Consider the following 12,634-nt stretch of genomic DNA (forward strand, 5'->3'; position numbering starts at 1 on the left):
AATATCCGCATTTACTCAGAGAGAGTGTAAAGGTGTAACAGTAATCAAGGGAGATTTTAATCTTCCATCCATAAACTGGGATACTTACACTGTAAAACCGAATTCAAGGAATAAAGAAATCAGCGAGGTATTACTCAACAACTATTTCGCTCTCGTCTGACCGCACCTTGAATATGCAGCGAGCGTATGGGATCCAGTGCAGAAAGACTTAATCCGCGAACTGAATAAGATACAAAGGAAGGCTGCGCACTTCGTCAAAAACCGCTACGGGCGTACAGACAGTGTTACCCAGATGTTAAGCGAATTAGGCTGGGAGCCGTTGAAGACTCGGAGGCTGCGCGCTAGGCTTAGATTGCTTGAACAATTAAGAATGGATATCTTTAAGAGCGACACAGAGAACATAATCTTAGAGCCACACTATATTTCCAGGTCCGACAGAAGCGATAAATTAAGAGAGATTTTTTTGCCGAACGGATAGATATGGGAATTCGTTTTTCCCCCGAACAATAAAGGACTTTAATAAACGCTTGTCCCAACCTCGTTAGAGCTCTTCTTTCTTTTTTTTTTAATAGCTGTAAACGGCTGGTGTCCTAACACCCCCTGCCACACGCCTTTTAGGCGGCTTGCGGGGTATTATGTAGATGTAGATTCATATCTACCAGGAGTCCAGTTTGTTACATTAAATTCACAAAAGGTGAGGAAATTCACGTTGAGGACCAAAAGCATAATTTGTTGCAGTTTGTTCCTCCGTGTCGGAAAATGGTAGGCCATGGAACAAAGAAAGAGCTTCTGCTGGAGGAGCGACCATAAATGAGGAGGGTGGGGAGGGGAGGGAGACGGTCTCAGCCGTGGTGGCCCTAATCACGAAATTCAATAGCAGTATTACTAAAGACAAAGAACATAAACAATAATTTGCTTCAGATCGTTTCCCAATTTCGAAAAATGGTAAAAGAGGGTGCGAAGAGCTTGTTCAACTGAAACCTGGCATTGTTGAATAAGTTTCTCAGTAGGTTAACAAATTTGTGACAATTTTCCAAAATAAAATTAAGATTGAATACCATAAGTGCCGACATGATTTGGTCTACGAAACAAGTTCAAAATCTGAATTTGAGAGAGAGAGTCACTGAAGCATGAGAACATGGCGGGTTACCGTGGGTTAGGAGGAGAGGGAGGGGAGGGGGACGGCCTCAGTCGTCTAGTGCGCCGCGTCGCACGAGCCGCATCACTTAGCGCCACTCTTGGCACAAGGCTGCAATGCCTAAATGGTGAAAGATACGTAAAAACCGATGAAATTTTAGCCCTGCGAGTTATAACTTACACCGATTACCCTTATTTTGACAGTTTTCCCGAAATCATATGACAAATTAAGGGTGGTGATATTTAGGCGTCTCTCGCTAACTAATTATTTTAAAATTTTTGAAAATTTCTTTTCGACTATCCTTGTATACCCAAGGGTCATTGAAATCCGGTTAACGATTTTGAAATTGAAAAAAAAATGTTTTTTTGGGACAGCCTACTATGTGGTGCAATCCTAAGTTAGGTGTGATCAGGACAAAACTCGTTTCACTCAGGGACACGCGTGACCAAATACGTAGAGGGTCAAATTCTCACCAAACTGGACAGCCAGCCTCAACTTGACCCACCACATATCAGAGATAATCCATTGACATACAGTTTTGTGGTAAAAGTATATAATCTGTATGATAAATGACTCCACCCCCAAATTAAAAGTCAGAATAAAGTATTACAATATAAACTGAAATAAAAATGGAATTGGCACAATTTGCGTGGTGCCATCTGACACAATCCTCAGACTAACCCTCAGGTTACAAAGGCCCAAAAATTAGCAGTCCCAAGTCCTAACAGGGGGCACATGCCCCATTGTTGAGGCATTGACTGTATCGGGAGGGCCTCTAGCATTGTCCCGGGCTAGTGTGGGCCCAAAAAGTGGCTGCCACATGTTCCTCCATATCCCATCTATGTACCTGCTACCATCAGAAAAAAGCCTTCAAAGAGCAACACTACCTCTAGGAAGTGGCTAGAATATGAGCCTTTGTATGACACAATGGTGGGCCATACCACGCAGAATGGAGAACAACCACGACCCACCGCCATGCTCCAAATCTTATAACTCCATAGTTCCTTTACTTTGGGTGAGTCACAAGAATAAAACGAATTGGGCAAGTTTTCGTTGGAGGCTACAAGTGAAAAAGTTGATTTTTCCACGAAAATCACTGAATTTTTCTCCATAAGACCAAAAATACCACAGTAGGTATTCAATGTTTTCCAGATTAGCAATCACCCTGATAATATGGCATGGTACTTGGAGGAAGTGACCGACAGCTGAGGTCATTTGTGCTATAAGGGAAGAGTAGGTAAGGAAGGGTGAAGAGAAACCCGGTGTCAGCATAAGCCAGTTCTTAGCAAAAGGCCAACCAATGGGACCACGGCTAATCGTCCCATCCGACGGACTGAGTGTTGAAATGTCCTCCACACATCATTCAGACAGTCTTTGAAAATTCTCTGCCACCGCTGGGATTTGAACCCAGGCCCACGGGGTGGGAAGCCAACACTAGCCACCACACCAATCTGATCACCCCTGATGATAGCAATCGATTAGCTCAGGTTTTTCATATGAGGAAGCACCTAACACAAATTTGGCAAAATATAAAAAATAATGTACCTCTACATCATCATCTTGATCACAGTCTTCAGATGAGGGTGACAACAGTTCTCCATCACCTGCATTTTGATTTAAATTAGCAGCCAAAGATCGGTTGCCTCTCTGATACCTCCAAGTTGCAACACGTGGCTTCAGGAATGTTAAACCTACATTAAAAAAAGTCAACCTTAAACTACACATCATTTCTTTTACACAAAACTAAGAAAAACCTGATCTAGATAACCTCAACCTCCACCTCCCCCTCATACCCATCTTTTGAAACTATGTACATGAAGGAGGAGAGCATATTAAAAAAATAAAAACTTGTAAATCATAAGTAGTAACAATTGCACCAGCCTGAATTTTTAATTGCTGCCATCCTAAATAACTTTCAAGGATGACTTTATTATCAGATTTTGATGTTATTCATCTCTAATCAAACTCGCATCTCTTTGAGATGTATCATAATGAATTATTCTATTATTTTCACTGATACAAATATTAATACCACGTGGAAAGATACCTTAAGTCTTTCCAGGAGACCCACATGCTAATGTGCATAAATATTGTTAACTGTCAACAATAACCAACAGATCCCTTGCCTATCAACCAAGCAACATGCTAAACATAGATCTTACTGAGCTTAATCTTCTATAAAATCATACTTACCAATTCTTTGAACAACCTTTATGGAAAATTTCCTAGCCAATGCCTCCCCACTGGAACGAAAACCACTATCAACAACCCACTGAAGTAGTTTTGGGGTAAATGGCAGAAGATCCTCTCTTCCCCCATGTTTCAATAGCGATGCAACTGGTTCCAGACCACGCCATGATAAGCTCGTATCATTATTTTTCTAAAACATAAAATTCATACATGCATAAGCATTGGAAACTTAAGATCCTAGTAAAATTATACGGAAAAATTGAAAGACACAAATAATGGCACTCAATACTAGATTTAAAAATTGATTAAGAAAGCAAATATTTTCCTCCCTCATAAAAACCTTACAACTACAGAACAGATCCATAGTTTAAAATTATAAAACAATATACTAAAAGAAAAATCTATGACAGAGCATAAGGAGGGAACAAGTAAACAATAAACTGAAAAGGCATTCATGAACTACATTTTTAAACCAATTTTGACAATTGGCATTACGTCCTATGCGCTGGAATATTTCATTCAATGAAGTATATTTCGCTAAATGAAAAATATTGAACACCATAATGAGAAACCATGTTACCAGCAAGTACTCGATGACAGTGAAGACTACAGTAAATTGACAATAAGCTCAATTACAATTCCAACACACTCTGTAAACATGTAAACGGATACGCATTTTATAGAGCAATGCAATAAACTTCTCAAAGCCAAAAAAACAAATGGCATTACGGAAAAAATCATGCAGATGGACTAGACTCCGGAAATTAAGACAAAAATTTAACTTACCTCACAGCACCAATCGAAAAATGAACCTAAGTGCTCTTGCTTGACATCAGCGCGAATGAAAAATCGAGATGCAAGAAATATCGCAGCACTTTTACAGGAATCTCTAGCCATTATGTACCTTTTGCAAACATCAAGAATTCTGAAACAAATAGTCAACAATCAACTCTTGATTTTTGCCAAATGATTGCCATTACTTTAGAGGAATGAAACATCACCTTTCAATGATGGTTTTTCTGTCAACTCCATCGCATTCTGCGAATCCATCAATCCTTGACATGTGGAATGGAATCATAACAATTATTGACAGCCAAAGGAGAAGCACATATCTGGTGTACCATGTTTCCAAATCAGAAGGATCTTGTACTTCAAGGAGTTTCAATACCTTCTCTAGATCAGCCACCTAAAAATATATGACATTATTCGGAGTTAGAATGGACATGATTCTTTTCATCTCTAGCTATATTGTTTAGTTAACTTACTTGATGAGGCAAATGCCGGATGACAACTTTATGACCTCGTACTTTGACAATAAAGTAAATATACTTGAAACATTCATTCATTAGCATATCACAGTCTTCGCAACTTTTCACCATATCTATTAACCTATTCAGCATGTCATCAAGGTGAGGATCCAGTAGGTGAGGTTGCTCTTGGTATTCATCCATAATCTTACAAAACCTCTGAAATGCACCTTCTGACAATGACTGACTTCTACAGTTGACTTTCACATCATCAATTAGTTTCATTACTTCTACAACTTCTGTAAACATGTCATGAACACATCCTATTCCCACATCTTCTCCTCCTTCAATCTCTTTTATTTCAACCATTATTACGATTATTGCCGTCCGCAGCGGAGAGTCGGTCCTTGAATTCACGGCAGAATTAACACTCGCTTTGCAGGGTAAGATAAATCATTTTAAAACCAAATTGATGAAATTCATTTATAATAAGCTATCAACGATCCTTCGGTGTCATCTTCATCCACATTGTTTTCGCTAGTTTTCGCATCCCACTCAAGTCAAAATTTTCTACAGGCGCGTCATCTACGGCGAAAAATCGATTCAAACTAAAACAAAAGAGACACGATTTTAAATGGCGGGATACGATTTCCTGTGTGATTTTAGCCATTCTTACTTATATCTATCAAAGAAAAGGCTAAAAATATCTATTATGCACTAATATTAACAGCTATTGCTATGATGTGCTGATTTTTATGAAAATATCCGCTTCAAAATGGTAAGCACGGGTGAACCGTGTAGTATATGTAGACAAGCCAAATATCAGCATGCAGCAATGAAAGGCCGATGTAAGTTCTATAATGGTAATTATTCTCCAATCATCCCCATAAAAACAATAAACTTCTTTTTCTTCATATAGTATTAACATGTGGGAATTTCATCTCATACTCCTCGCACCTCTTGTCTAACGCATTCACTAGTGTTCACTAGCGCCTGCAGTCCCCTCGCTGATTGGCTAATCAGCGCCTGATCATCCGCGAACTTTACCGATTTAAACATCATCCCTCCCACTATCACTCCAGCTTCCAGCTCGTCCTAAGCTTCTCATTACTATCTCTTCAGCGTATAAGTTGAAAAGAAATGTCGATAGATGACAGCCATGTCTCACTCCTTGGTCAATGCTTGCAAACCCAGATTCTCCGTCGGCTACCCTCATTTGCGCAGTCTGGGCCAGGTACAGATTACGAATCAGTCACCTATCCCCCCAATCTAAACCTATTTTCTTGAGAATATCTATTATCTTTACGCAGTTCACCCTATCATATGCTTTTTCAAAATCCACGAAACAGGTATACACGTCCTGGTCATATCCTCTTTCGCCGCGTGTGACATTACGCTAATAGTCCTATAATCTCCGCATTCCACAGCTTTCTTTTTTCTGTAGCGGTATTAAAACCGTCTTCACGAAATCATCCGGCCAACATCCTTCCTCATAGATACTGCATGCTAGTTGGGAAAACCTTTTCATACTATCCCTCCCTAGATTCATCAGAAGCTCACATGGGATATTGTCCACGCCCACTGCTTTTCTAGCCTTCACATCACGAAGGGCTCTCTCGATTTCCGGATCTATTATCCCCAAGGCAATCCTCCACTGCACTTTCCTCCTCTAAAGTCAATCTCTCCAGCCTGTTCCTTCCGTCATACAGATCCTCCACGTATTCATTCCATCTACTCTGAACCACTTTTCGCTCGGTTAGCATCCTTCCATATTTAGGTATCCTTAATTTTAGACATGGCTTATCCTCTTTTTCCACCCGATAGCGACTTAATTTTTGCGTAAAACGCGCCTACTCCTCCTCCCTTCTGGAAATTTTCCATTGCCTCACACTGTCTTTTCCACCAAGCTTCCCTTGCCGTCTTAGTTTCACCCCGTAATCGATTATTTAGTTCCCTAAATTTTCTTTTGCCCTGCTTTGTGTCCACGTTCTTTCACTTCCTTCTCACCTTTATTTATCTTACCATTTCCACCGTGATCCACGGCTTCTTTATCCTGCGGCTTTTAACGCTTGCCAATTTGCTTCGACTATTCCCGTTTTCATATTATCCCACCCTTCCTCTACGGTATGTGTGTTTTCAATCTCCCGGATACTTTTCCCACTAGTTCCTGATATTCCCCTCTTCTATTCCCCTCAGAGCTTCTACATTCCATGTCCTCGCCTTCCTAACTTTCATAAGTCTTTTGAATCTTACGCTGAATTTTATGAATACTAGGTTATGGTCTAAATCCTCATCCGCTTTAGGGAAGATGCGCGAGTTTTTCACGCTGTTCCTAAACCTCTGATTCACCATGATGTAGTATATCTCATATCTCCCCCTATCACTTGGACTTTACCATATGTACCTCCACCCTTCATGATGATTTAACCACGTGTTTGTGATGAATAATTTGTTTCCCCTGCAAAACTCTGTTTCTTTCTCTCCCCTGTCGTTCCGCCTACCTAATCCAAAATCTCCTATTTCGATCCCATCCCTTCCTTTACCGACTGAGGCGTTCCAGTCCCCCATCACTACTACATTTTTCTTACCCGGGGTTCCTCTGATTATTACCTCGAGCAGTTCATATATCTCATCTGCTTCCTCCTCCCTATGATTACTAGTGGGCATGCAAACTTGAACACCACATGGTTGGTGGGTCGCGCCTCAATTTCTACCACCAGGATCCTATCGCTTACCTGATCTATACCTAAAACACGCTTATCCATTTTCCCGTTTTATACTAAAGCTACCCCTCGTTGACTTTCCTCCCCACCACTATCAATAACCCTATACCTATCGCTCCAACAGTCCCCACAATCCTTCCACCTCACTTTGCATAATACTATGATATCTATCCTCCCTTTATCTGTTTCCCTTTTGATATTTTCTAGCTTCCCCGCCCTCATCATTGTCCTCACATTCCACGTCCCTACATTTATTGCTGACTTCTTCTTCTTGGTCTTTTATTCTTTTTTCTTTACTGCTGCTGCTGCTGATGATAAGTCTCGGCAAGGATTTCGATTGTTGACGACCCCGAGGACCTTGCCGACTTCGCTGCCGTGAACGACACCTGCCTTTGCGGATGAGTCCCGTTCGATGAGATTCCGAGGCTCATTTGGTTGTACTCCATGTTTTCAGGGAAGAGATAGTTGGTAGGGTTTCCCACTTCCATTCCAACTGTGTTTTATACGCGACACCATCACAAGGACTACCTTTCGTCTGGCTCCTACCCTTCCACATATCTGGCAAGGGTGGTCCTACCGGGAATAATTTAGAATTTATCCCGCCAGTGCTGATCTAGGGGCCATAGGAACGCGCAAGCCTTTCCACCGCGACAAGGTTGTAGCCCAAGGGGAGGCCGAAATTGAAAATACAGGATAATTCCAAGTATCAGCTGCAACTCAGGTATTTCAGGGGATCATTTCCCTCAAACTAATATTAATGCGGCAATTATTACCGTTGAGGTATCTTATTTTCACGACAAATTCGTTTCCGTAACCAAAGTAGGCCCACCAAAACTGTAACAGGAAAAATGTTTCTGGGCAGGGTTTCTTTGGAGAGAGGGTGCTTTTTGGACGGAGTTCATTCCGAAAGGGTACAATGAGACCCTATATCTTGAAAAATTCGAACGGGTTGAAATCATCGATAGTAGGAACCCCTTGAATTTCACCCCACCCACACCCCCGTTCGTCACGGCCATGGCATCTATTCAGAAAATATTACATCTATGGATGATTTTATTCGCCTGCTGATTTCCAGACTGTAAAAGGTGATCTGGGTGAATTTCAAATATTGGCGAGGCCCCTGAAAATCCATTCCCATAATAAATCAATCTACCTATTTTCAATGGCGAGTCTGAAAATTCAATGGGGAAAGAGTGGATTTTGTAATAGCGAAAAGAGTCTGAATTGAAAATATCATATGAAACTTCGATTAACTTCGACTGATGATGCTTTAATCAGTTACTTCACATAAAAACGGTAGCGTTTGGTTGCACTAAGTTTTAGCTGTAAATGTGTACTCAAGCGAAATTCATATGGCACTTAATGCTAAAAATACTGTTTAGATCTAATTTTCAGTTAAAACACCGAAAAATTACACCGTGAATTTCGTTTGAGGGTGTTAAAGTATAATACTACCATCATTGCATTAGAGTGATACTACTCTAATAAACCTTGCCACCATAGTCGCAGCCAGAAATTTACTTCGTGGAGAGTAAGGAAGGTATGGGGGTTGCCTTAACTGGTAATTTGATGCCACTCTGTTTTTTGTATACTGTTTTATCTTTAGGATTAACACACTAAAAATACCACGAATTTTTTAGGAAGAAAAATTAAACAAGAAATGTTTTAATGGGAGACAAAAAAGAGCAATAAAGGTAGTATTAGAAATTGCTCTTAAACTGCAAGAAACGCAAGAATTCACAATTCAACCAGAAATATTATAATTTTAAGTATCCTCAAGGAACTGTCAGAAGGAATTATTGATCTTTATTTGCCACATAGTGTACCCGCTGATGAAAAAGCCCTTTCTGACTTCACACTCGTGGGCGTAATAGCTAAATAACGTGTAGATATTCCTCTTTCTGACTACTTTCACATACGTACCCTAGGTCTTGAAGGTTTGATTTATCTTTTACATTTGCACTGCAGCTAGAAGGATGTTGTTTGTTCTTTCTTTATTTCATGTGAATATATAGAAGCACAAACTGAAAAATTAATAGCGGTATCTCTCTCTCACTACTCAAATCATCAATGAATTGACTTTTTTTGATGCTAACGAATCTTGCTCTTTTTCTTTACGTGCTAATTCAAATGTTAAAGTGGCATTATAATTAAAGAATCTAATCATAATCTTCTGCAATTTTAGGGCGATTTTCTAAGGAAAATAACAGAACTCGTAATTTTTAATAAGTTTTAAATATTTTTTTCTAGTTGTTTACACGATTTGCCATCTTCGAATGAATCGTGCAAGTCTGTTTCCTTGCTCGATGGAAAGACTTCATCGCAGAATTTTATTCCTTCAGATGCGACTTCTCTTCCAGATTTATTCACCATTAAACATTTACCTACTCTGCCCTCAGATTTGTAGATTTTTGAAAAACTTAAAGGACAACAAGGTACCAATCTACCAAAATTTACCAATGCACCCGCAACTTCAGCGGTGATAGTTAAAATGTAATTTTCCAAAGAAATATCATACTCCATTAATTTCTGTTTCATAGGTTCAATTAATACTCTGCGGGCATATTTAGATTAATTCTGATCAGTCGCGACTTCTTCGCCTTGTGATATTTTTTTCAGAGGAACGAATGTTTGTATTAGTGTACCTTCTGTTGCGTGGCGAAGTCCATTCATAGAAAGTTGAAATTAATTTTCTCAGATCTAAAAAATATTTGTCAATAAATAAGTCGCTATTTTTATTATATAATAAATAGGGATTACTCATTTAAAAATACATAATTCACAATGTGAGTTGTCAGTGAATAAATGCGATTAACGTGTTGCAATTCATATTCAAGAAAAGTAACTCACTTACGCTACCTGCTAGCAAAAAAGCGGACGTTAGCCCAAAATCCTAGGATTCGGTTACGCTAATTCCGGGATTATGGGATTGTCTTTCGGGAATCGTGGGACTCGGTATGCCGGGATTACTATCCCTAGTCAGCATAAAGCTTAAATTCAAAGTCATGGTCGGTGTTTACTGGAACGGCCGCCATTATTATATCTCCTTTCGTCTCCTCTCATAATCCGCATGATTTTCCAAAAAAAATTTAAAGTTAAGGGTTCTGGCGGCAGCACTTAATAATGTCCCATTTGGAGCAAATTTCAAATATGAGACCCTAATATCAGTCCACAACTGTCAGTCGGTGAGAGAGTGAGAGGATACCTACCCCTGGACCAGTTGTCAATGAGAGGATGGATGTATTTCAGGCAGTATCCGTAAAGGAAAAATATTAATAATCATAATCTTCATTACAAGTGAATTTAAGACTAGATAGTGCTCTCCTACAATTTAATTGTATGACAATCACATACATACAAGCCCCGAATGGTAATAAATCCACATAGGCGGGATACGAAAACGCGACCTCTAGGTTGGCAGTCGGGGACGCTACCCCAGCGCCACCGACACCGGCATATATCCGGGGTGCAGAGGGGGGGCAGGGTTCCAAAAGCACCCTTTCTCCTGGCTTTGAGTCTGCTTGACACCATTCAACGTTCCAAGTACAGGTTATTACAATTTATTTGACGTAAATTCACGAATCTGATAACTAAATTGTTAATTATAGCTTACAAACCGTGCCACTAATATCCACCATACAGTTTATTGAGTGCTTGGAATAACTTGAACAAAATACAAACATAGGAGGAATTTACTTTTAAGCGCCACTTCAAAAGTAGAAAGAGCAGTACCTGCTACATCCCAAGTTAAAGGTAGCTACCGTGGAGCAAAATGATTTCCAGCATACGGCAATTTACAAAAGATTCAAATCTGCAGCTGGAGTAAATAAAATTTACGTTAAAAGATGTTGATTTTCCAGAAATGATTGAAATTTAGGACAATAACCAAATTTTCACATGGCCCTCCGCGATGACTTTCTGAGCTTGAAGTGCTGGCTTATTTCATTATCCCATAAACCACGCCTCAGTTCAAAATGACTAACAATAAAAGTTATTTAAAAAATAAATCATTCCCACTCCCTATCAGAGATAATCACGTCCCCATCTTGGTTTCCTAATCCTGCGCTCCTGCTTTAACCTTCGCTATCTTCAGAGCCTGATTTTATACAGTCCTTTCTCTCTAAAGTCATTTTTACCACATTTTGCCAATAACTGCTCGGCCGACGCATTATTAACACACGATTCATCTCTCTATAGTTGAAGTTGTTTCTCCCTCCCTCTAAACCCTTCTCTTTGATTACGTCCATTCCATTTGTTCAAACAATGCCAACTTCTAACGCATGTGCTTGCCATAAAGTCATCACCCATTCTGCCTTCTTTCATAATGCATAAAGACGCATCGCAATTTCAAAAGCGTATAACATGAATTACTAGTTTCCGTATACCACACATTAGACCAGGGAAAATTTTGTTTAAGCCATATCATCAATGGTCTATCAGGTATGACGAAATTAATACTGCCCAAAATAACAATGCCCATTTTTTTCACTCCCTCCAACAGGTAGGAACAGCAATTATGTAACTGCAATTATGTAATCAAACCGGTTACATAATATTCCGATACGCCCCAGTGAGAGGCTTGCTAGGTGTGAGAGAAGCGTTCCTCCAATTCAAAATCCAAGGCAGTTTTCCATCTCCTGGCCCCAATCTCGAAGTTTCTTTGTGGGCGATTCGTATGCATGCCTTATGTATTCTGATGACAAATGAATTGGCTTTTAATTTATATAATCAAAGTAAAATTATCTCTCATGGAAAAAAACGCAGGGTAACGCATATTCATTATCAACCTGCATTATCTTATGATAGCAACCTCGGGAAGGAGGAATTCTGCGCTCGTTGAACTCCTTGTAAGAGAAACGCATCATCTTACCTTTAATATATTAGTGGTTCTCGTCACCTTAAATCCCAATATAGGAGGAGAATATAGTAAGGAGCCTCGAATATATCTTTGAATAAACGGTTATTTTCAATGCACGGATATATATAATTCTTAGTCAAGAAAGGAGCACAAATTATTAAGTAAATAAAAAAACAACGACGCCCATAAATGCTGGATAATTATACGACGAAAAAAACGACGAAATAAATCACGACATATTATGTCATCTGTAACAAACAAAAAATTACTTTCTCATTCTGATGAGTAATGACTTTAACTATGAGATGAGATGAGATGAGTATGGCTGTAACTCAACTGCCAATCGATTGCATTATTTATTACCTGCAGGAGTTTTATGACAGCTCAATAAATTGTTAACAATACCGAAAGCGGCAACTATTGAATGCCGAAGCTTAAGAAACAATATTTTTAAATGAGAGAGATGCCTTGAAAAATA

At 39.4% G+C, this 12,634-nt stretch overlaps 1 protein-coding gene across 2 annotated transcripts in view; it reads right to left on the reverse strand.

Moving 5' to 3' along the window:
* Nucleotides 1-12,634, reverse strand: part of LOC124171366 (tubulin-specific chaperone D) — a 73,159-nt gene that overhangs the window by 32,655 nt on the left and 27,870 nt on the right. Inside the window, exons 1-5 of one of the 2 annotated variants that reach the window (XM_046550537.1) lie at nt 4,594-5,146; nt 4,330-4,514; nt 4,115-4,253; nt 3,332-3,518; nt 2,684-2,829 (exon numbers count right to left, since the gene is read on the reverse strand). In XM_046550537.1, coding sequence (XP_046406493.1) covers nt 2,684-2,829; nt 3,332-3,518; nt 4,115-4,253; nt 4,330-4,514; nt 4,594-4,944 — 1,008 coding nt within the window. In that variant the 5' untranslated portion in view covers nt 4,945-5,146. Of the gene's footprint in view, nt 1-2,683; nt 2,830-3,331; nt 3,519-4,114; nt 4,254-4,329; nt 4,515-4,593; nt 5,147-12,634 lie in introns of those variants that run through there. The other variant, XM_046550544.1, reaches the window with a different exon arrangement.

The sequence above is a fragment of the Ischnura elegans genome, chromosome 1 (assembly GCF_921293095.1).
Source record: "Ischnura elegans chromosome 1, ioIscEleg1.1, whole genome shotgun sequence".
Classification (NCBI taxonomy): domain Eukaryota; kingdom Metazoa; phylum Arthropoda; class Insecta; order Odonata; family Coenagrionidae; genus Ischnura; species Ischnura elegans.